A 22,319-nucleotide genomic window follows, 5' to 3' on the forward strand; every position below is an offset into this window, starting at 1 on the left:
GTGTGTGTGTGTGTGTGTGTGTGTGTGTGTGGTGTTGTAAAGTGGAGCAGAGCAGAATGCAGTCCCACAGTCTCCTGAGTATGGGGGCCTAGTTGGGCCTTGAGGGGACAGGGATGGAAACACCTCTTACTGCTGTCATTCAGGAACCCCACAGGATAATGAGACAGGCACCACTCACAGGAACAAGAATGGGCCTGGTCCTCCATGATAACTAAAAAGACAAGAAATAAACACAGAAGAAAGGGGGAAAGAACTACAGCCGCACTGAGTTCAGGGTAACCTGTCAGAGCAGCCCTAGTTGCTCATAATCCTGGACACAGGACAGGGCTATGCCCATCCCAGTGTCTCTGTGACCAGACTTTGTCACCATGTGGTTATATTAAGTGACTAGGACAGACAGCCAAGGAGGACATAGCTGAGGAGTGAGCACACCACATGACTGAGCTCCACCTGGCACAGCCCCACCCTCACTCAGCTCCCACAGACTCCTCCTGTCCCCCACCCTGACACTCAGCACAGCAAACACAGATCCTGGAAGGTTCTCCATGCTGCCATTTATTTTCTCCATCTGAAAGACCTCCGGAGCACGGAGACTTCCACTCAAGTCTCTGGATAGCACGACCCCCCAGGAACTCACGAGAGACCCTCCTTGCAGCAATCACACGAGGTTTATTGACAGGATAGGAGCCAGTGCACTGGGGCCGAAGCTCATTTCCCACGCAGGGGTAGAGAGTTCGACCCCGAGTAGCTGGGAGAAGGGGTATTTAAGGGAAAAAAACACAACCCAGTAATCCAAAGGGGGGTAGGGAGGGCGTCATTGGAAAATTCCAAAAATACCAGTGATCATCGAAAAATTCTGAAAATATCAGTGAAATCACAGGGGGGGGGGTAACTCCCTGTTTCTCAAGATTATAATCTAACTTTATCTTCAGCTAGTTCCTGAAACAAAGTCACTGAACTGGTTAATCTAGATTTTTGATGGTTCTCTCCCTGCTTAGATTTTTGGCTCTATTTTTTCTGCTAGAGGGGTCTGGATTTATCCAGGTCTTTCTTTTCCCCACTTCTTATAGTGCCTAGTTCTAATTAAAGAACTAGATTTCAGTATCTTTTTGACCTTGTAAAGCACTATATTGGTGGCATAACATCAAAATCTGAACAACATTTAATCTTTCTCTAATGAAGGTAATTAGTTTTAATTCAATAAAGTACTGAGGGGCCTGTATTAGGGCAGTGGTACCTGTCCCAACACCGGCAGATACCCCGAGGCCCAGGATGACTGCTAGTATCAAAGAAATAGGTTCTTGTCTAAAGTGAGTTGGGTGCTTGTCAAACTCATCTTTGAGCATGTTAGCTGGATGATAAAAGACCCTAGGTACCAGTTGTACAAGCACACAGTAGTCTTTAGTGTCATTAAAAACCGATGTCGACACATAAGATATCAGGCCTGTACTACAAGCCCACCATTTATCTAAACCGGGAACCAAGAACCTGGTGTCAGGAGTCTTAGGGCTCTTAAAATCTCATTACATAACCTCAGTAAGAGTCAGCCTATGATTAGTCCCCCAAACACAAGCCTCCTGACTGGTGGTGTTGTTAAAAAGCCCCAGATACTGCAATTTGGGTCGTTCAGGAGCTCGCTTCACATGGGAGGCGTGGATCCAGGCAGAGATGCATACTTCTTTCAGTTGTTCCCAGATCTGGGGTCTCACCACTTCAAGGGCCTTTAGGTGAGTAAATAAAGGTCTAGAAAGAATAGCATCAGGATTATACACTCCACCCAACTCAGTGAGCGGTGGCAGTCCCCCACATAGGATCTCATAAGGGGTGAGTTTAAATCGCCCTGGGGTGTTCCAAACCTGGAACAGGGCAAAGGGAAGGAGGGCTGTCCAGTCATTCCTGCAGGTCTCTAGGGCCAATTTTGTCAGGGTCTCTTTTAGGATTCTATTCATCCTTTCTACCTGACCTGAGCTCAGGGGTCGGTAAGCACAACGTAATTTCCAATTGATCCCCAGTTGGGTGGCCAGTCCCTGACTTACCTGGGCAACAAAGGCAGGTCCATTATCAGACCTGATTACATTGGGTATCCCAAACCTTGGGAAGATTTCTTTTATGATCTTCTTATTCACCACATTGGCTGTCTCAGCCCTGGTAGGAAAAGCTTCTACCCAGCCTGAAAAAGTATCTATAAAAACTAATAAATACTTTTTACCATATCTGATTGGCTTAATTTCTGTAAAATCTACCTCCCAGTAGGCCCCAGGCTCGTCACCCCTGAGCCTCTTCCCAGGAGCATATATGGAGTGTCCTGTGCTAATCATAGCACAGGCCTTGCAGCTTTTGATTGCTTTTTCTGTCAAGTCAGAGAGTCCCATAACATATTAGTTAGACAACCTAACCACATCTTTTAGTTTCTTGGCCCCCATGTGAGTCAGACCATGTAAGTTGGTAACACACTTGTGCCTTCTTTTTGAGGGAGGACTAGCTTTCCTCCTCTGTTTCTACTGCCCCATATGGGGTTCTTTACCAGTCCTAATTTGCCCATAATTTGATAGTCCTCGGGGGTGTACCCAAAGTTGGTTTCACTGATATCATTATAATCTTAAGGCTCTTTTGACTGCCAGGATCATTGCTCCTTGGGCCATCTGTTTCGCAGTTAGGTTGGCCATCTGATTTCCTTTAGCCACAGCATCTTGAGCTTTTTGGTGTCTTGGACAATGTATGATGGCTACCTTCTTTGGCAAATGTATGGCCTCATGGAGGCTCAAATTTTCTTTTTTCTTTTTTATGTCTTTTCCTGCAGATGTTAACAGTTATATTGCTCCATGTATATGGGCAGCGGCAAAAGCATACCTGCTCTCAGTGGATGTTGATAGACTTCCTCTCTGCCCTCGGTAGAGCTTGTATCAAAGCCACGAGTTCGGCTTTCTGGGCCGACGTCCTTCAGGGAGGCTACTGGTCCAGATCACTTGCTTCCTGTCCACCACTGCTGCCCCTGCCTTCCGTTTACCTTCAAACACAAAACTGCTGCCGTCCATCCGTATACCAGCTCGGACTCCCAGGCCAAGGATGATCCTTCAGATCATTTTGGGTACCAGCTTCTTCTGCCAAAATGTCAGTGCAGTGATGGATAGGTGAGGTGTCATCAGTCTCAGGTAGTAGGGTAGCGGGATTGAGGACAGCACGGGGAGCGAAGGTCACCAGTTCAGTCAACAATAGGTTTTGACCCCCTCAGGCCCGGTTTGAGTAAACCTGATCTGGGCCTTCAACTTTGTTAACAAGTCTCTTCCTAATAAAGGCCTGGGACACTCAGGGATCACCAGGAAGGAATGAGTTACTTGTCCTCTCCCCAAATCTACAATTCGTAAGGTGATCCACGGATATTGTTTCTATCCAGTAGCTCCAATTACTATAGTCTTTTTATTCTTTAGCTTCCCCAGTGGTTGTTTCAGCACAGAGTGCTCAGCCCCTATGTCCACTAGAAAATCCATAGGGGTCCCCTCCTCAGTCAAGGTTACCCTATGCATGGGGGAGGGGGTCTGAGCCCCATCCCTCTAATCATGTTCTTCTAGAGCCAGTATCTTAGAGGCCCTTCCTTTCTTCTTTGGGCATTCTCTTGCCCAATGTCCTTTTTCTTTGCAATAAGCACATCGTTCTTTGTCCAAGGGGCATCTCTGTCCATCTTCACTCATCTTTGGTCTTCTGTTGCCCAGGTTCCCTATCTGTCTAGGTCCTGTCTTCCCTTTCTCTCATACCACTGCGGCCAAAATTCTATCAAATTTCTCTCTTGTCTATGATCCCGTCGGTCTTCTTTTTCTTCTGCCTCCCACCTCTCTCTCTCTCTCTCTCTCTCTCTCTCTCATTTCTCTTCCTAAGTCTCTCGCTTATGAAACACTTTCTCTACCTCCTTAACCAAATCCTGCAAGGTATAATCCTGCAACCCTTCTAACCATTGTAACTTTTCTTAATATCTGATGCTGACTGTCCTATGAAGGCCATAGCTACCACTGACTCTCAGAGGTTGGGTCAAAGGGAGTATACCGCCTGTAAGCCTCCTTTAAACATTCAAGAAACACAGATGGCGGTTCAAGTAGCCCCTGAGACCTACCATGAGAACCCTGCGGCAATAGACTGTCAGCGGCTCCCTACCGGCTTTAAGTTTGACCTTGAAAACACACATAGGGAATTAGATAAGGCCCATTCCTGTTTACACATTTTTTTAACCAAAATCTCTCTTGCTTTTTAGACAACACAACAAAAATTTCTCTTGCTTTTTAGACAACATAAAAACTCTTACCAAAGTCTTTTTTTGTGGTTTTTCTCAGTGGGGATGTATAGCTACATTTTAAACAAGAACAGCACATAAAATCCTGTACCAGTTTGAAACATTTGAGACTAGCAATGGACATTTGAGACTAGCAATGGGTCTTTTTTCTTTAAACATTAATCAACAATAACATTAACCAGCCCCTATAAATGATGACAGATACTTATAATACTTATAACCCATAGGATCTGAAAGAGTTCTTCACCCGCAGACCCAAGCCTTGGTCAGCTTTGATGAGAGGTTTGAGACGTGCAGCTCCCAGGGCAGCACAGGGGGCCAGGGTGGTATGCCGCACTGGGGAAAAAGATTGTTAACCTCTTTAGCCCATAGCAATTACCCTCAGAGTTTTGTTTAGTGTTTGAAATCCTATTGGGGTACATCTGCCTTCTACAAATGTGTCTGGCAGCCTTGATACCTTGTAGCAGCAAGGCTGAATAGCCCAACCATCCATACAAGAATGCTGCCCTGCAGCCACATGCTTGGGGCTGAGGCTGACTCTTTTTTTTTATGAAATATACCACTATGCTTATGGCCCTATATCTGAAGTCTTGTAAGTGATTTCAATATCAAAGTCAAAAGATGTCATGATTTGAGTATGTCAGCATCAGTCTAATCCAGGACAAAAGCACAACACACATTACACAGACATACAGGACAATGGCGCCAATCAAAACAAAGACACAGCTTCAAGCTACTTTGCGGGTGTTGGTGCCGAAGAATTGTCTGTATTCTGTCAATCATGTTTTTAAAAAACGCTGTTTGGCGAGGTGGGAAGTATAGGCCGGTCAACTGGATAGGAAGTAGAGGTGGAGCAAAGAGAACAGGAGTATTCAGGGAAGCAGGAAGCTCCTCCCCCATTTCTTCCCAGATCATGGAAGAATCAACATGTAACCTTCAGGGCTGAGAAAAGGAACTGAGCCATGTGGCTAACATAGAAAGAATAATGGACTAATATATGTTACAAGAGCTAATAAGTAGCTCGAGCTAATGGGCCAATCAGTTTATAATCTTATGGAGACCTCTGTGTGATTTTCTCTGGGACCAAACGGCTGGGGGACCTGGCGGGACAGAAACCCCAATAAGCAGCCTGGTCTTCATGTTACAGAATGGCACCCAACGTGGATGACTGCATCCACATAAAGCTTGAGACAGCTTGGGAAGTAATTCTAGAACAAAATGACAGCATCGTGCATGGTTTCTTGGTAGCAGCAATTTCTTGGGTCTGCTCTGCTTGCTAGAGTCAAGCAAGTGCTCTCATTTAAGAGAGGCTTCCTGACTCAGCTTTAGCTGCAAAACCTTGTAGCTCTTTAAAGAGATTCTGCCATGAAACACTTAAACAGTGTTGATGAAAAGCTGAACGCATGCTTTTCCGTTTTCAGCCATAGCAGGAAAAAAGCTACGCCGTTTTTAAAATGCCGAGTTTCTGGGTCGACCTGCCAGGGCAATTCTGACTCTTTCAGGCAGTCGGCCCAACTATGAAACATTTGAATGTGGTCTGTGAGCAGAATGCTGCAGCTTGCTTGCTGGCAGAGACCTTGAAACACCACAGAGTTGTGGTGATAAACGTGACTACAGTTGGTACCTCAGCCATGAGGCTGAAATCTCAGAAAGCTAAGAAATGGGCTGGATCCAGCCGTCAAAGCCACGGCTTTAATTCTCTCCATACTGCTTAGTAAATTAAAGCCTCATGTGGTCAGAAAAAGAGAGAGAGATTCAGTAAAGAGAGATTCAAAGATGAAGAAAACCTCTAAATGGTTTATTATGTGTTAAAAATACATGCAGGCTAAAGGTTAAAGTCTTTTTTTAAAAAAAAGAAAGAGAATAGTTGGGTGTGGTGGTACACACCTTTAAACCCAATGCCTGGGAGGCAGAGGCAGACAGATCTCTGAGTTCAAGGTACGATAGCACATTCCTTTAATCCCAGCACTTGGGAGGCAGAGACTGGCAGATCTCTGTGAGTTCAAGGACAACCTCATCTACACACTTATTCCAGGACAAAGATATACAGAGAACCTGTCTCTAAAAGTAAAAGTAAAAATAAAAGAAATAGAGGTTAAAGTAAAGCCACATAAAGATGGAAAATATACAGAGAATTTTGATACTGTATGCTATTATGCTCTCTTTGAATTGTTTGAATGTTGAGGAAGGAGCAACAGCTGCTAAAAGATATTTGCTTATAAATACTTCTGAATTAATCCCAGATAGGTATTTTGAAAATACCTTGACTTCAGAACTGAAATCAAAAGGTATGTTACTTTGGAGAAGAGGATTTGCTTTTGTTTCCACAGGAAATAAGAGGCTGTGGATTCATTCTGAGTTAAGAAAAATCAGGTTTGAGCAAGGAAGAGCATCTGAGAAATCTCTGGTAGGAACAGCTGGCCCAGATGTCTGAGTTCTAAATCCAGAACAGATTCAAGATGCTGCCTGAAATAATCAAGCCTCACAGGATACTCCAGTCAGGACTTGATCATAACTTTAAGTTTTCTTTAGGTCCCCATAAGATTATCAGTGCCCCTGACTGGCTGAAAGTAGCCTGGAAAATTACACCCACATTCCCAAGAAAATGGACTTTGGGTATTTTCCTTTTTTTTTTTTTAAAAAAAAAAAGAGGGGGAAGTGGTATGGGAGAATTGTCTATATTCTGTCAATCATGTTTTAAGTAAACGCTGATTGGCCAGGCAGGAAGTATAGGCGGGTCAACCAGATAGGAAGTAGAGGTGGAGCAAAGAGAACAGGAGTATTCTGGGAATCAGGAAACAGACAATGTATCACCTACAAGTGGGTCTTCGGAGACGAGGGTGGTCGCCAATCCCAGGACGAGCCCCCAAATGAAAGACCTCCAGAGTGGGGAGACTCTCACTCTAGTCTCAGGATAACATGACCACCTAGGAACTCACGAGAGACCGTCCTTGCTACAATCACATGAGGATTATTGACAGGACAGGAGCCAGTGCAATGGGGCCGAAACTCATTTCCCACGCAGGGGTAGAGAGTTTGACCTCGAGTAGCTGGGAGAAGGGGTATTTAAGGGAAAAAACCACAACCCAGCAATCCAAAGCGGGGTAGGGAGGGCGTTATTGGAAAATTCCAAAAATAGCAGTGATCATCGAAAAATTCCAAAAATACCAGTGATCATCGAAAAATTCCAAAAATACCAGTGGTAATCACAGGGGGGTAATTCCCTGTTTCTCAAGATTATAATCTAACTTTACCTTCAGCTAGTTCCTGAAACAGAGTCATTGAACTGGTTAATCTAGACTTTTGATGCTTCTCTCCCTGCTTAGATTTTTGGCTCTATTTTTTCTGCTAGAGGGGTCTGGATTTATCAAGGTTTTTCACTTCACACTTTCAGAATTCTCTCCTGCAATTTGATCTGCCAGTCTTTCAGATCAAGATCATGAACAACCGAGTTCACATTCATATTCTTATTTTCAGTGTGGAGGTGAGGGGTTGCAGCTCAGGGCAGCATGGAGTGACCTGATGGGGATGTGCCCTCCTGCCTGGCTGGACAAGGAAGTTGGCTGGGAAGAGAGCAAAGTGCAGTGAGAGACCGGATCCAGGTGTGCAGGGGTGAGGTGAGCTCCTCAGTTCTTCACGTTGTTTCCACAGGGGAAAGCAGACAGCTTCAGACATTTGTTGTTTCTTAAGTCAGAACATGTCCTCATGAGGCAGCAGTATGAAGCTAGGGAAAAAGATTCATGAACAGTCAATATAAAGACATCTCAAAGGCCTGCTGTGACTCATTCAAATGTCTGAATCCTGAGAATCCCTGGGACCCAGTCCTCTCCTCCTTGCCTCATCCGAACCCCAGGCCCCCACATGGTGTCACCTTTTCAAGCCTTCAGAGATAAGACAGAGCTCTGGGAACGGCCCCTGTACACAGAAGAAGAAAGGACAAGGCTCATTCAGGATACTGAGAGGATGTGAGTGGAGGAGGAATTAGGGGCTGGCTGGGTTCCCCACAAGCTCAACTCCATCCCAAGGGTCTCAGGGACAATCCTGCTCCCCAAACTTACCTAAAACATGAGAACAGTCCCCTCCTTTTCCACCTGTGAAAAGAAAAACTGTGAGAAACCAGAAAGGACTGCAATCCAAGAATGTTTTCAGAACTGACAGCAGATCTAGGCTAGAGACTAGGGCAACAAGGGGTGTAAACTTGTTTCCCATTAATGAGGCAGAGCACACTTCTGAAAGGGGCGGAGAGAGAACTCAGACCCTGCCCTTTCCTACCTGTGTTTCTCCTCCTCTTCCTCACAACAGCCACCACAGCTCCAATGATGGTCACAGCTCCAAGTGTAGTGAGGGACTGCGGGCAGGCCTGCTTTTCATCCTGCCCGGCTCCCGCACAGCTAGCTTAGCCCCAGAAATAATAACACACAAATTGTATTCATTTAAGCACTGCCTGGCCCATTATCTCTAGAGAGTTAGTTACTGACTAACTCTCATATCTTGATATTAACCCATTTCTATTAATCTGTATCACACCACGAGGAGTGGCTTACCGGGAAAGATTCAGCATGTCTGACCTGGTGGCTGGCTCCATGGCGTCTGGCTCATAGCCCTCTTCCCAGCATTTTGTTCTGTTTACTCCGCCTACCTAATTTTCTGTCCTATCAAGGGCCCAAGGCAGTCTCTTTATTGACCAATGAAAATAACACAATAGACAGATAACCCTCCTCCATCATTTCCCCTTTTTCTGTTTAAACAAAAAAGAAAGGCTTTCATTTTAACATAGTAAAATTACACATAACAAAACAGTTATCAAGCAAGAATTACAGTCACAATATTTATAACTATATCATAATAATGGAAAACTATAACTACTACTATCCATTCTTTAACTCCATCAAAGGCTCCAGAAGGATATATTACCTAAGTAAGCATGAAGTGAGCAACTTCCAAACTCTAGAAATCTGTAGAGGAATCTACAGATTCCTCTGTATCGTTGGGGCACCCATCTTCAGCCTTCAGGCCCATAATATCCAGAGACATTTTCATGAAGCAGGAAATTTCAAAGGCAATTCAGTCACTATCTGCTGTGTCCTGCAGAATGTCTCGCAGACTCTTTCATGAATCAGGAACCCCAAATATCATCTCACCTTTAGGCAAGTTCAGCAGTCCTCTCTCTCTGTGGGTTCTCTGTGTCCAGTTTATACAACAGTCCAGGCAAGAACAGTTTCTTGCCCAAATGGCTAACCAACTCCATAAGGAGCCTCTTCGATGCCCTTCTTCCTCTTGAAGTAGATTGGTGCTGCCAGGAGCAGACGTGTCTCATTGTCATGAAAAGTCCTAAGTTATTAAAACATTAAATGCCATGCTCTGTAGTCTTTGAAAGATATGAATGTCTATCTGAAATATATCTGTGTACTTCTAGAAAATCAGACTAACATTACTACAAGCTTGACTATTATCGATATTATCCATTAACAACCTATATTTTCTAATTATACATTACATTTTTAAAATGAACTACACAATCACAATACATCAGTCAAGATCAGAAATATATATACATATAACAAAATTGACCTTAAAATCCATACCAATGAAATTATTCATATCTATATCATATCCCCCTTTAAATGTAAAAGAACATTTATAAACAATATTTGGGAATATGGACGTAGTTATTTTTCTCCAAACTTCTTCCTGCTGTATAGGGGCGCAGTTAATCAGGTCTTTCATGGTATAACCTGTCTGCCAGGTTCATCTCAGTCGGCAGTTGAGTGAAGAAATTTTTTGAGGGTGTTCACAGAAACCTTTCAGGAGGGCGTGGTCTATCATACCATATTGGGATAGAAGCAATCCACAGGGTCTCATCCTCTGTGAAAACAAAAGAAGAACCTCCTTTCCAAAGTATCATATTCTTAGATACAAATTCTGAAGTCAAGGTATTTTCAAAATATCTATCTTGGATTAGTTTAGCAGCATTTATAAACAAAAGTCTTTTATCAGCTGTTGCTCCTTCCTCAGCATTCAAACAATTTAAAGAGAGCATAATAGCATACAGTATCAAGATTTTCTGTGTATTTTCCATCTTTATGTAGCTTTATTTTTAACCTCTATTTTTTTTTTATTTTTACTTTTACTTTTTGACATAGGTTCTCTGTATATCTTTGTCCTGGAATAACTCTGTAGACCAGGCTGTCCTTGAACTCACAGAGATCTGTCTGTCTCTGCTCCCCAGTGCTGGGATTAAAGGCATGTGCTACCACACCTTGAACTCAGAGATCCTTCTGTCTCTGCCTCCCAGGCATTGGGATTAAAGGTGTGTACTACCACACCTTGAGGTCACAGAGGTCAATCTACCTCTGCTTCCCAAGTGTTGGGATTAAAGGTGTGTACCACCACATCCAACTACTTTCTTTCTTCCTCTTTTACCCTAAGAACTTTAACCTTTAGCCTGCATATATTTTTAACACATAGTAAACCATTTAGAGGTTTTCTTTGTCTTTGAACCTCTCTTTACTGTATCTCTCTCTCTTTTTTATGACCACATGAGTCTAAAACCGTGGCTTTGACGGTTAGACCCAGTCCATTTTTTAGCTTTCCAGACTCATATTAGAGGTACCATTGGAGCCTTTTACTGCCACAACTCTATGGCGTTTCAAGGTCCCTGCCAGCAAACAAGCTGGAGCATTCTGCTCACAGACCACACTCAGTCGGACTGCCTGTCTGAAAGAGTCAGAGTTTGCCCTGGCAGGACGGCCCAGAAAACCGGCATTTTAAAACAGCACAGCATTTTTCCTGCTACGACTGAAAACCGAAAAGCATGCGTTCAGCTTTTCATCAATACCATTTAAGTGTTTCACAGCAGGACCTCTCAATGAGCTACAGGGTTTTGCAGCTAAAGCTGAGTCAGGAAGCCTCTCTTAGACGAGAGCGCTTGCTTGCCTCTAGCAAGCAGAGTAGACCTGAGAAATTGCTGCTACCATACCAAGAAAACATGCTTTACTCTATTCTTTCCCAAGCTTTCTCAGGCTTTCTGTGAATTCAGTTATCCACGTGGGCGCCATCTGTAGTGAGGGACTGCGGGCAGGCCTGCTTTTCATCCTGCCCGGCTCCCGCACAGCTAGCTTAGCCCCAGAAATAATAACACACAAATTGTATTCATTTAAGCACTGCCTGGCCCATTATCTCTAGAGAGTTAGTTACTGACTAACTCTCACATCTTGATATTAACCCATTTCTATTAATCTGTATCACACCACGAGGAGTGGCTTACCGGGAAAGATTCAGCATGTCTGACCTGGTGGCTGGCTCCATGGCGTCTGGCTCATAGCCCTCTTCCCAGCATTTTGTTCTGTTTACTCCGCCTACCTAATTTTCTGTCCTATCAAGGGCCCAAGGCAGTCTCTTTATTGACCAATGAAAATAACACAATAGACAGATAACCCTCCTCCATCATCCAAGGAGAACCAGACCAGCAATGACTGCCATGATGGGGACCGTGGGTTGCGAAGGCTCTGGGAAGGGAAAAATAGGAAGGGAAGGTGAGGGTCATGACCCCAGCTCTCAGCCCTGACCCTGCTGAGTGTCTGCAGAAGGCTCCAGCTTTCCCTGACCCCAGCTCTGCACCCACTCCCTCTTACCCCATCTCAGGGTGAGGGGCTCAGACAGCCCCTCATGGTACACATGGCATGTATATTTGTGCTCCTCCCCCGAAGGCACCACCAGAGATGCCCACTTCTGGAAGGTTTCATCCCCAGAAGGCCTGGTCTATACCAGTTCCATTTCCTGAGTCTGTTCTTCCTCCTCCCTCTGCCAGGTCAGGGTGATGTCAGCAGGGTAGAAGCCCAGGGCCCAGCACCTCAGGGTGACATCACCTTTAGGTCCAGGATGATGGGTCAAATGTGCCTTTGTGGGTTCTGAGGGAAAGAGTTGTGAAGATGAGACATCTTACTTTCTTCTGGGGACTCAGCAGTGTTCATGTGACCATTCTGGGAATGGACAGGGAACTGGGTGGGATTAGGGTGTCCTGATATTAGTAGACCCCAGCTAAAGCACAGGCCCCGGGGTCTTGTGCTCTAGGGATGCTCTAAGATGTGACTGACAGTTTGCTGTAGGAGGCTTCAGGGCTCTGCAGACAGATAGAGGGGAAGGGATTCTGGTCCTGAGCTGAGTGAGGGCCAGGAGACTCAGGAAAGCTGGAGTTAGACTCCAGAGACACCGAGGGTGACCACAGAGGAGGCCTGAGAGAAAAAGCTCCTGTGGGTCCAGGGCCATCGTCAAGGCTGTCCTGCTGTTAAAGGATTAGTCTCCCAATGGGAAAAGCAGCCTGGAGTCTCCCTGTCCATATTCCTCAGCTCGGTGCCTGCTGGGCAGTGTTCTTCCTCTGAGGATGCCCAGAGCCTTTCCCCCAAACTACAGAAGAAAAGCAAGGATGGATCTCCAGGTACCTGAGCGCAGCAGGGTCGCGTTCCCCAGCTGCAGGTATCTCTGGAGCCAGTTTATGCACCCGCCCAGCAGGTAAGCTCTCTGGTGGTCGGCCTCGTTCATGTCCTCTGACTTGCGCTTAGAGATCTGAGAGGCCGCGTCAGTTGTGGTCCAGGTGCACAGGTCCATGTTCAGGGAGATATAATCCCGGCCATCGTAGGCCTCCTGAGAGTATCCGCGGACCAGGCGCCCATCTGGACCCATGTCACAACCATACATCCACTGCAGAGTGTGAGGTTCTGGCGGGAACACAGTGGTAAGCGCCACTTTGTGGCCATCCGGCCCCTTGTCAGTCTGTCCTTAACCCGGCCTTTCATAATCCAAAGTGCAACTGAAACCTGAGCCAAACTCTGCGGGGTCCTTCCTGTTAGAGGGTCTGGGCAGGTGTTTGGATGAAGATGACCCAAGTCCGTCCCAGGGGAGATGGAGGGGTCGTGTCAGTGATCGCGGCCGAGGTCACTCACCGTCCTCACTCTGATTGTAGTAGCCTCGCAGTGTCTGGAGATTGAATTTGAAGTGCTTCCCTGTCTTCCTGGCTTTCCAAGTCTCCCTCTTCCAATACTCTGGCTACTCCTGTTTCATCCACAGCGCCCGCGGCTCCATCCTCGGAGTCTCCGCATCGCTGTAGTGCACGAACTGCGTGTCGTCCACGAAGTCGATAAGGATGAACCGCGGCTCCCGGAGGCCGGGCCGGGACACCGCAGTGTGGAAATACCGCAGCGAGTGCGTGCCTGGGGTGGGGGGCGGGTCGTGGTGAGACCCTCCTCCAGGGACCAGGGTTCCAGGTGAAGGCAGGGGAGACAGGAGCTAGGTCAGTAAGATGCCTTTACAGGGTACTGCCCCCACCGGGCTCCCTCCTCCTCCTTTCCGCAAAGTCTCCCCACCCCTTACTCACTAGCCTGTGTCTGGACCAGAACTATGGAGCACACCAACAGTTTGACTGGGGAAGCAGAAGACATTTTCCTCAGTACAGGAGCCTGTGAAGGGTGTAGAAGTTCCTGTAAACTAATTTACTTGTAACCTCTGTGCCACCGATTGGTTTAGAAACTCGGTGTTCAATGAGAACTGTGAGTTCATCATTTATTTCCGGAGGAACACGACCGGAGTTGAAAGTGGAGTTGTGTATATGGAAAACATTGCCGGGCATTGTTCTGGCGTCTTTAATTAAGAAACAAAAATGCTGTCAAAAGTCACTGCATGACCTAGGACTTTAAACGGATGCAGGTCCTCTTCACTCTGGGGCAGCAGTGAGTGTCCTGGATAGTGTGGGCACCTGACCCCGTACCCAGCCCGGCAAACCCGATACCCCCACCCGCAGGAACAGTCTCCAAAACTAAAGCAAAACTCAGATACCCACAGCCTCCTGCAGAATCTCGGACACTGGGATCAGTGGAGATTCGGGACCATTTGCGGGGCACAAGGGGTCCTAACCTCCGACCCGGAAATCACTCACCGCCCTGACTCTGGTTGTAGAGGTGGGACAGGTCCTGAAGGCAGGTTTAGATAGTCTATCTGTGCTTCTGTGGCTCCCCAGTGCTCCAGCTCCTTCTGCTTGCTCCACTGTCTGTACACAGGGCTCAATGCGATTGAACTCCATTGTTGTCCCTGTAGCCTGAAGCAATCAAAAGCTCTGGAGGGGGCAGGATGGCAGGACACAGCTGTGCCAAAATAGGGAAGCAGAGACTGGGAGCAGCATGCAGTGAGATCCGGACCATCCTCGCCAGATGAACCTGGAATCAATAGAGAGCAAGATTGAAATCACCAGCAGTTTATACTTCCCAAACCACACCTTTATGCTTTCAGAACCTGAAAGTCACTTCCGAGACTTGAGACTTCGTCCTCACTCAATAAAGCTAGGTCTCTCTCTCTCTCTCTCTCTCTCTCTCTCTCTCTCTCTCTCTCTCTTATTGAGTTTTATTGAGCTCTACAATTTTCTCTGCTCCCCTTCCTGACTCTTCCCTCTCTTTCAGCCCTCTCCCAAGGTTCCCATGCTCCCAATTTACTCAGGAGATCTTGTCTTTTTCTACTTCCCATGTAGATCAGATCCATTTATGTCTCTCTTAGGGTCCTCATTGTTGTCTAGGTTCTCTGGGATTGTGATTTGTAGGCTGGTTTACTTTGCTTTATGTTTAAAACCTCCTACGAGTGAGTACATGTGATAATTGTCTTTCTGGACCTGGGTTACCTCACTCATAATGATGTTTTCTCGCTCCATCCATTTGCCTGCAAATTTCAAGATGTCATTTTTTTCTGATGTGTAGTACTCCATTGTATAAATGTACCACATTTTCCTTATCCATTCTTTAGTCGAGGGGCATTTAGGTTGTCTCCAGGTTCTGCCTATGACAAACAATGTTGCTATGAACATAGTTGAGCACGTGTTCTTGTGGCACAATTTAACATCTTTTGGATATATACCCGAAAGTGGTATTACTGGGTTTTGTCCTTCTGGCTGCCCTCTGGGTGGCTTTCCCCTTCCAACTCCCAGCTCTCAATGGCCCCAGTTGCCCAGGTGAGCCCATGGCTGCTCTGGATGCTGTGGCCCATGCTGCTGCCCTGAGCTGGCTCTGGGCCTTGGAATCCAGAGAGAGGCTCCTGTGTGAGAGGCGGCCTGTTAGTGTGAGCAATGACTTCATGCTCAGCAGCTCTGCAGATGGTAAAGCAGGTGCTGCAGTGGGAGGAAGGTTGCTGGCCGTCCCCACCTCTGAGGACAGTCAGGGAGAGGAGCAGACAGTGCCCCAGAAGTCAGGAGTCAGTCACCTCAGCCCCGACCAGGACATGGGCTTTCTGTGTTCTGCCTGTGCTCCAACCCTGCTGCTCCCGCAGCCCCCGTCATGCAGCACTGCCTGAGGGAAATGCTCACTCCCTGGAGATCTGTGAATTCTGTCCTTAGTTTTTCAAAGCAGTAGCCTGGGCCTCTAGAGGTCTTGAGTTTGCACAGTAACCTGTGCAGTGGATAAGACACCAGCCATTAGAGCTGACTCCAGTGTGGGTGTGGGTTCTAAGGGGGATCCCAGGCTGGCCTCAGACATCTCTGTGTTGATGGGGACTATAGGAGTGCCTGACAGTGACAGAGCCTTCTGGGTGTATTAGAGCAACAACCAAACCCATCCTGGGAAAGGGAGAATGAAACTGAGCAGCTGTTGAAACCATGATATGAGCCCTGCTGGGGAGCTCAGAGGAAAGAAACAGCCAGGCTCACAGAGTCATAGACCACAGGAAGCAAAGAGGTGAGAAAGGGAAGCCAGCATGCCATGGGGACAGCAAGGATGTGTGTGTGTGTGTGTGTGTGTGTGTGTGTGTGTATGTGTGTGTGTGTGTGTGTATGTTTGTGTGTGTGTGTGTAGTTTCTCTCTCTCTCTCTCTCTCTGTGTGTGTGTGTGTGCGTGTGTGTGTATGTGTGTGTGTGTGTGTGTGTGTGTGTGTGTGTGTGTGTGCATAAAAAGCATAAGAAGACTAAGATCTGTATGGATGAACAGCTCTAAATGTTAAAAGACCTGAGAAATGAACAACAGGAAGGGGAGTTGGTTGCTCCAGGCAAGTTAGATCAGTACTTATGAGCTCAGTGATGAAAACATCTTCCCAGGTCTCAGCAGACAGGCAGGCATTAGATCCACACAGGAAGAAGGCTCCTAAGGAGTTAGCGGACAGGGCAGGAAGACACACTGACAAAGGAGGAAGCTGCGGTATGAAAGAAATATCAGGAATTCAAGAATCTGGTGCTGTGGAGCAGGACTGTTATTCCCAGTGCAGATGGAGTCCAAGAGGAATCTATTAGGAACCACTGCTGGTGACTGGGGAGAGCGCTGTGCAGAGCTTGTTGAGAGGAGGTGCAGTCTTGTCCAGGAGACGGGAGAGGTGGGAAGAGGAGGTGCTTTCATCGATTAAACTAACACTTTTTATTAATATTTTTTCAGACATGATAAGGACACTTGCCTGAGGTACTGTATGTGGCCTTGGAATTAGAGTGTCAGAGAGAGGGGGGAGAGATAGATAGATAGATAGATAGAGAGAGAGAGAGAAGGGGGAGAGATAGATGGATAGAGAAAGAAAGAGACAGAGAAAGAAGAGGAGGGTGGGGAGTGATGCAGAGAGGGAGGGAGGAAGGATTCTTTTTGTCTAACAGAGGGGTGGGCTGTCATGATGAAAATGCCCACAGAGTGGACTTTCCTGTGGCCTGAATACAACATGGGGTTTGAATCAAAAAGCCTACTTTTGGCGAGCCTGCACTCTGCACTGGCAAACAATAAGATGTGAAGACAGGACATTTGTGTCCATGCAGCCATGAGAATGCTGGAAGACACAAGTCCACCCTCGTAGGGAAATGTGTATGGAAATAGCTGTGGTGGTGCATGCCTTTAATGCCAGCCCTTGGGAGACAGCAGCAAGCAAGTTCCAGACCAGTTGAGTCTCCATAGAGTTTTAGGTCAGTCAAGGCTACCTAGTGAGACCTTATCTCAAAAATAAATGAATAAATGTACAAATAAAAAATAAAATAGCAGCAATAAAAAAAAACTGTGCATGGAGGAGACAGTTAACTGGGTCCGTCAGTGCAGCTGCTGAGAAAGTTCAGTCTGCTTTGTCAGGAGTCAGGGCAGGCAGGGTCAGCAGCCTCCCCTAGGGCTGAGCTGTGTGGTGGAGACCATGGGCCTCCTGGAGAAGGGAGGAGTTGGGGACAGAAATAGGAGGAAAACAATGAGAGTCATAATGACTAAAAGTGACACTTTAGAGTGACTGGGAAGATGAGTAAGGATTCTGATCATGGAGACTGTGTGTCTAGGACATCTGTATCCTGGATGAGCCCTGTGTCTCTGGTTGTTGGGTCCCAAGAGGACAGGCCTTCATACCCCCACTTGATCTGTTTTGTACTGTTGCAGTTGATTGAAAACAGGAAGAAAAACAAGAACAATCTGTTGTTCTCAGTAATGTTTCTAAGGATGTTTACCCCTAAGCCATTGAGTTACGGTGATGGGCTTCCTGCTTTTGCTGTCTTAGCCTCCCCTGCTGAGGGCTAAATATACTGTGTGAGACAGTGGAATAAAGGCTTGTCTGCAGAACCTGAAGTTTTGTTCCATGTTAATCCTGACATCCCTTGCTCAGAAGAATGACAGTTGCCGTGCTGGTACGGCAAAGTAGAAGTTCCCACCAAGATCTGAGAAAGAAGGTGTAGAGGACGGGGTCATCCTAGGCTGGTAAGGATGGATTGGGGTAAAATGGGATCCACAAGCAGTAAGAGAGACCTGATATATCATGCCTTGGTCCAAGATCAGCTGCAGGCTGGGCACATTGTCCCCTCTACTTCCCCTTGGAATACACCCATTTTTATCATTAAAAAGAAATCTGGAAAATGGAGACTATTACAGGCCCTCAGGGGTGTCAATGAGATGATGCAGCCTATGGGTCCTCTTCAGCAGGGATTGCCCTTCCCTTCAGCCATACCCCGGGGCTGGCATATAATTATAGTGGATTTAAAGGATTGCTTTTTTACTATTCCTCTAGCCAAATATGAATGCCCTCGTTTTGCTTTTAGCCTCCCTTCAGTCAATTTTAAGAAACCAGCTTTGCGATTCCATTGAATTGTACTCCCACAGGGCATGGTAAATAGTCCTACAATATGCCAAATTTATGTTACTGCTGCTTTGGAGCCTGTCTGCTGTCAGTTTCCACAGTTATATATTGTTCATTATATGGATGACTTATTAATAGCAGGGCCTGATCAAGATCAACTGCTCAAGGCTTATATTCAAGTGCACCAGGATTTAGAGAAGGCAGGGCTGATCATAGCTCCTGAGACGGTCCAAATGCAAGCCCCATATTCCTACCTTGGGTACCAATTGACCATGGATGGAATTAAACCAAAAAAATTAACTATTGACACCTCTCATCTTAAAACCTTACATGATTGGCAGCAATTCCTGGGAGACGTACAGTGGACACACCCCTCCCTAGCAATCAAAACAGGTGACTTAAGGCCATTGTATGATATGCTCTTGGGAGATTCTGACCCAACCTCTCCCTGAATATTGATGCCTGTGGCCAGGCAGGCCTTAAGACTTCCTTTCAATGGACAACATTGAAAGGGTCCATCTCCAGCAGATTAATTATGATCAATCATTAAATTTTGCAGTTCTTGCTTCCAATTTTGCCCCTATGGGAGTCTTTTGACAGGATGGACCTATTTTATGGGTACACATGCCTGCCTCTCCAGCAAGGGTAGTCACCCCATACTATGAAGCTATATTACAGTTACTTTGGAAAGCTAAGAAGGTTGCTGCTCAGACATTTGGGAAGTACCCTGACAAGATTATAACACCTTATACTAAAGACCAACTAGTACAATTACAGCAGTACCATTATGAGTGGACCCTTTTTCTCATCTCTTTTTCCGAAAGTTTTGATTCTCATTATCCTCAGCATCCATTAATGGTCCTGTTCAAAAATCATCCCATTATATTCCCCTGAGTGATTAGAGGATCTCCCATACCCTCAGCTTGTGCTGTCTTTACAGATGCTTCCCCTAAAGGTAATGCAGTAGTGGTCTCTGGAGGAAAAGTATGGAAATGTCCTGTGGGGGGATGTATCAGCCCAAGCTGCAGAGGTAACAGCCTGCCTCATTGTACTCCAGCTCTTCCCTGGGGAACCTGTAAATTTGTATACTGATAGTGTGTATATGGTTCACATTTTTAAGCCATTGGAGACATCTGCATATATATCACCTACCTCTAAGGTCCATCATTTGCTCAGCTGCGTTCAGCATTTGATTTGGCAGCGGACTGAGCCTTTGTTTGTCGGACATATCTGCAGTCATACTCAGTTGCCTGGGCCATTGTCAGCAAGTAAAATTTAGGGGTTAACCCACGAGGGTTACGACAAATCAGTTATGGCAGATGGACATTACACACCTGCCTGCCGCAGGGAAACTTAAATTTGTCCATGTATCAGTAGACACCTTTTCAGGAGTAATTTTCTCATCCTTACATTCAGGAGAATGAGCAAAAGATGCCATTGCACACTGCCTATCTACTTTTGCCTATATGGGCAAACCTGAGGTTATTAAGACAGATAATGGCCCAGCATATATCATCAAAATATTTTTATCCTTTTGTTCATTCTATGAAATTTCCCATAAAACAGGCATCCCGTATAACCCAATGGGTCAAGCAATTGTGGAAAGAGCCAATCAGACCCTCAAGCAATATTTTCAAAAAAATTAAAAGGGGGGAGTTCATATTCTCCCCAGCTACTCAGTTACCCACCATTCTCTTTATTTTAAATTTTTTGACAGTGGATGCTGAAGGGCGCTCACCTATGGAACGCCATACACAAGTTAGGGCTCAGAACCTAGGATGGGTTCATTGAAAAGATTTGCAAACAGGAAGATGGATGGAACCAACCCCTTGTTGGCAAAGCTGAGGGGGGCTATATGAGTTTTTCCTCCAGGAGTTGATAAACCAATTTGGGTGCCAGAGCGATGCGTGAGGCCAGTGACCCAGGATGAAGACCACGATGTTCCTTCTGCTTCAGGTGATGACTCTGGTAACAACAACAGAATTATGAGTGATGGGGAGTCTGCTGAGAAACCCCCCCCACTTTTAATGCCAGTTAGTATTGCATAATACCTATGGTCCCAAACCTGCTCCTTGGTGTTGGGATGCTGATGGAGATTTTAATCTCCACCCAACAGTTATGTGGGGAGAAATGTATCACTCAAGAGTCTGATTTGTTATACTGCTGGACACAATATGACTATTTGATCCTCTGCTTGCATTCCTCCCCCATTTTTCTTTGTATTGTGGAATGGCACTTTGAAGGGGGCAATATTCTTAATTGTTCTTCCAGGATCTGCAAACTGAGTAATTGCTGGGATGGTTCTGATGGAGCCTTGATCGTTTGTGTGCCTGCTGTGATTCCTCTGCCGGGGCTGGTGTCTCAAGAACATCAGGAGATCATCCTTTATCGACAGCTGGTGCTGCTGGAGAATGTAATAAAAATCAATGTGATTATTGCAAGTTACAAAGTTCGCCTTCTCTGTGCACTTTTAATGGGCGGGGGTTCTATGATTGCAAGTTACAAAGTCCGCCCGACTTTGCTTGGCTCTGCTTTGATTCTATCTAAGCCTGAGCATGTAGACTCCTTTGCCCTGAGCTCTCCTGCTTCTGGCAGCCACCTTGGCCCCAGCCAGACGCGCGCCAGAGAGGGCGGGGTCGGGAGGGAAATGAGCTCTGCATAGAGGGCGGGTGGTACCGGGGAAGCCGGGTCCCCGGTTGGTCCAGCAGGACCCTCCCTGGAGGCGGGTCGGGGTCTTAACTGTTCGCGCCCCCAGGCTCGCACTCTGTGCGGTATTTCCACACCGCCTTATCCCTGCCCGACCTCGGGAAGCCCAGGTTCATCTCTGTTGGCTACGTGGACGACAGGCAGTTCGTGCGCTACGCAGTTCGTGCGCTACGACAGCACAAGGAGATTCCAAGAGGATGGAGCCGCGGGCGTCGTTGGTGGAGCGACCGGAGTTTTGGGAGAGGAGCAGATGGATCGCCAAGAACAGCGAGGAAATTTTCTGAATGAACCTGGGGAACCTCTTCTGCTACTACAACCAGGGGGAGGGCGGTGAGTGATTGCGGTTGGAGGATGCGACCATCATGAATCAGTCTAAAATTGATCCCATGTGCCAGATTCTTTCTGGAGATTTCGGACCCGCAGAGATGCTGAACAGGTGATGACCTGGACCCACTTTCACTTTCAGTTTAGAGGAGCCCGCGGGGCGCAGGGGACGGGGGACTGGGCAGGTGGGCGGGGCTGACCGCAGGGTTCCTGCAGGTTCTCACTCTGTCCAGAGATGTAGGGCTGAGAGGTGGGGTTGGACGGCTGTCTCCTATGCGGGTATTATCAGTTAGCCTAAGACTGCCGCGATTACATCGCCCTGAACAAGGACCTGACTACGTGGACTGCGGCGCAAGTCGGAGTAGGATGGTTTTGTAGAGAGAGACTGGATCTACCAGGAGAGCCCAGTGCTGGGAGTCACTGTGCAGACACCCAGAGAACGGAAAGGACGCGCTGCTGCGCACAGCTCCAGGGGCCGCGGACAAATCCTCCCTCTGCCCTCGGGCTGGGCTCAGTCCTGAGGAAGAGGACCTCAGCTGGGGTCATGCCCCCGTCTCTTCTTGTTTTTAGTTTTCTTTAAAAAAAAAGCTTATTACAAAAAAATCACACACTGAAATTGACCAGAACAAAGGCTATACAGTTCAGTAAATTTCTATAGTTACAGTAGCCATTATGAACTTGTAGAGATTCTCTTTAGATTTTACACATTCGTTATCAAATATAATTCATGCATTTATCCAGCACCTATATGCAAAAAAAGAAAGAAAAGAGAAACGAAGAAATCCATGACAGATTTATAACTAGAAAACAATTAACTTTATATCCTGCTTCATAACTCGAGTCCATTGCCTGCATTCAGTGCTCCTGCATCCCCGATATTTATGCGATCTTTCTATACTGTACACCTGTGAACACTTGTCTACACATAACCGAATATGATTGGCTATATCCTACATATGGG

General features: G+C 46.5%; 2 protein-coding genes and 1 long non-coding RNA gene across 3 annotated transcripts in view; 1 reads left to right on the plus strand and 2 right to left on the minus strand.

Annotated features, from left to right (window-relative positions):
* LOC148119248 (H-2 class I histocompatibility antigen, Q10 alpha chain-like) overlaps window positions 1-22,319 on the plus strand; it is a gene marked incomplete at its 3' end in the record, with an annotated part of 148,002 nt that overhangs the window by 107,339 nt on the left and 18,344 nt on the right. The gene's annotated exons all lie outside the window — the stretch shown is intronic.
* Window positions 11,920-13,501, minus strand: LOC148119253 (H-2 class I histocompatibility antigen, D-37 alpha chain-like). Its single transcript, XM_087898650.1, has 3 exons — window positions 13,225-13,501; window positions 12,724-12,999; window positions 11,920-12,192 (listed from the first exon to the last, which is right to left on the minus strand). The coding sequence occupies exons 2-3, from the start codon at window positions 12,977-12,979 to the stop codon at window positions 12,044-12,046; spliced, it is 405 nt and encodes a 134-aa protein (XP_087754776.1). The 5' UTR covers window positions 12,980-12,999; window positions 13,225-13,501; the 3' UTR covers window positions 11,920-12,043.
* Window positions 20,005-20,833, minus strand: LOC148119254 (uncharacterized). The gene is made up of 2 exons (XR_015735536.1): window positions 20,380-20,833; window positions 20,005-20,293 (listed from the first exon to the last, which is right to left on the minus strand). It is a non-coding gene; the product is annotated as an uncharacterized LOC148119254 (long non-coding RNA).

The sequence above is a fragment of the Myodes glareolus genome, chromosome 18, assembly GCF_982192425.1.
Source record: "Myodes glareolus chromosome 18, mMyoGla1.1, whole genome shotgun sequence".
Lineage (NCBI taxonomy): Eukaryota > Metazoa > Chordata > Mammalia > Rodentia > Cricetidae > Myodes > Myodes glareolus.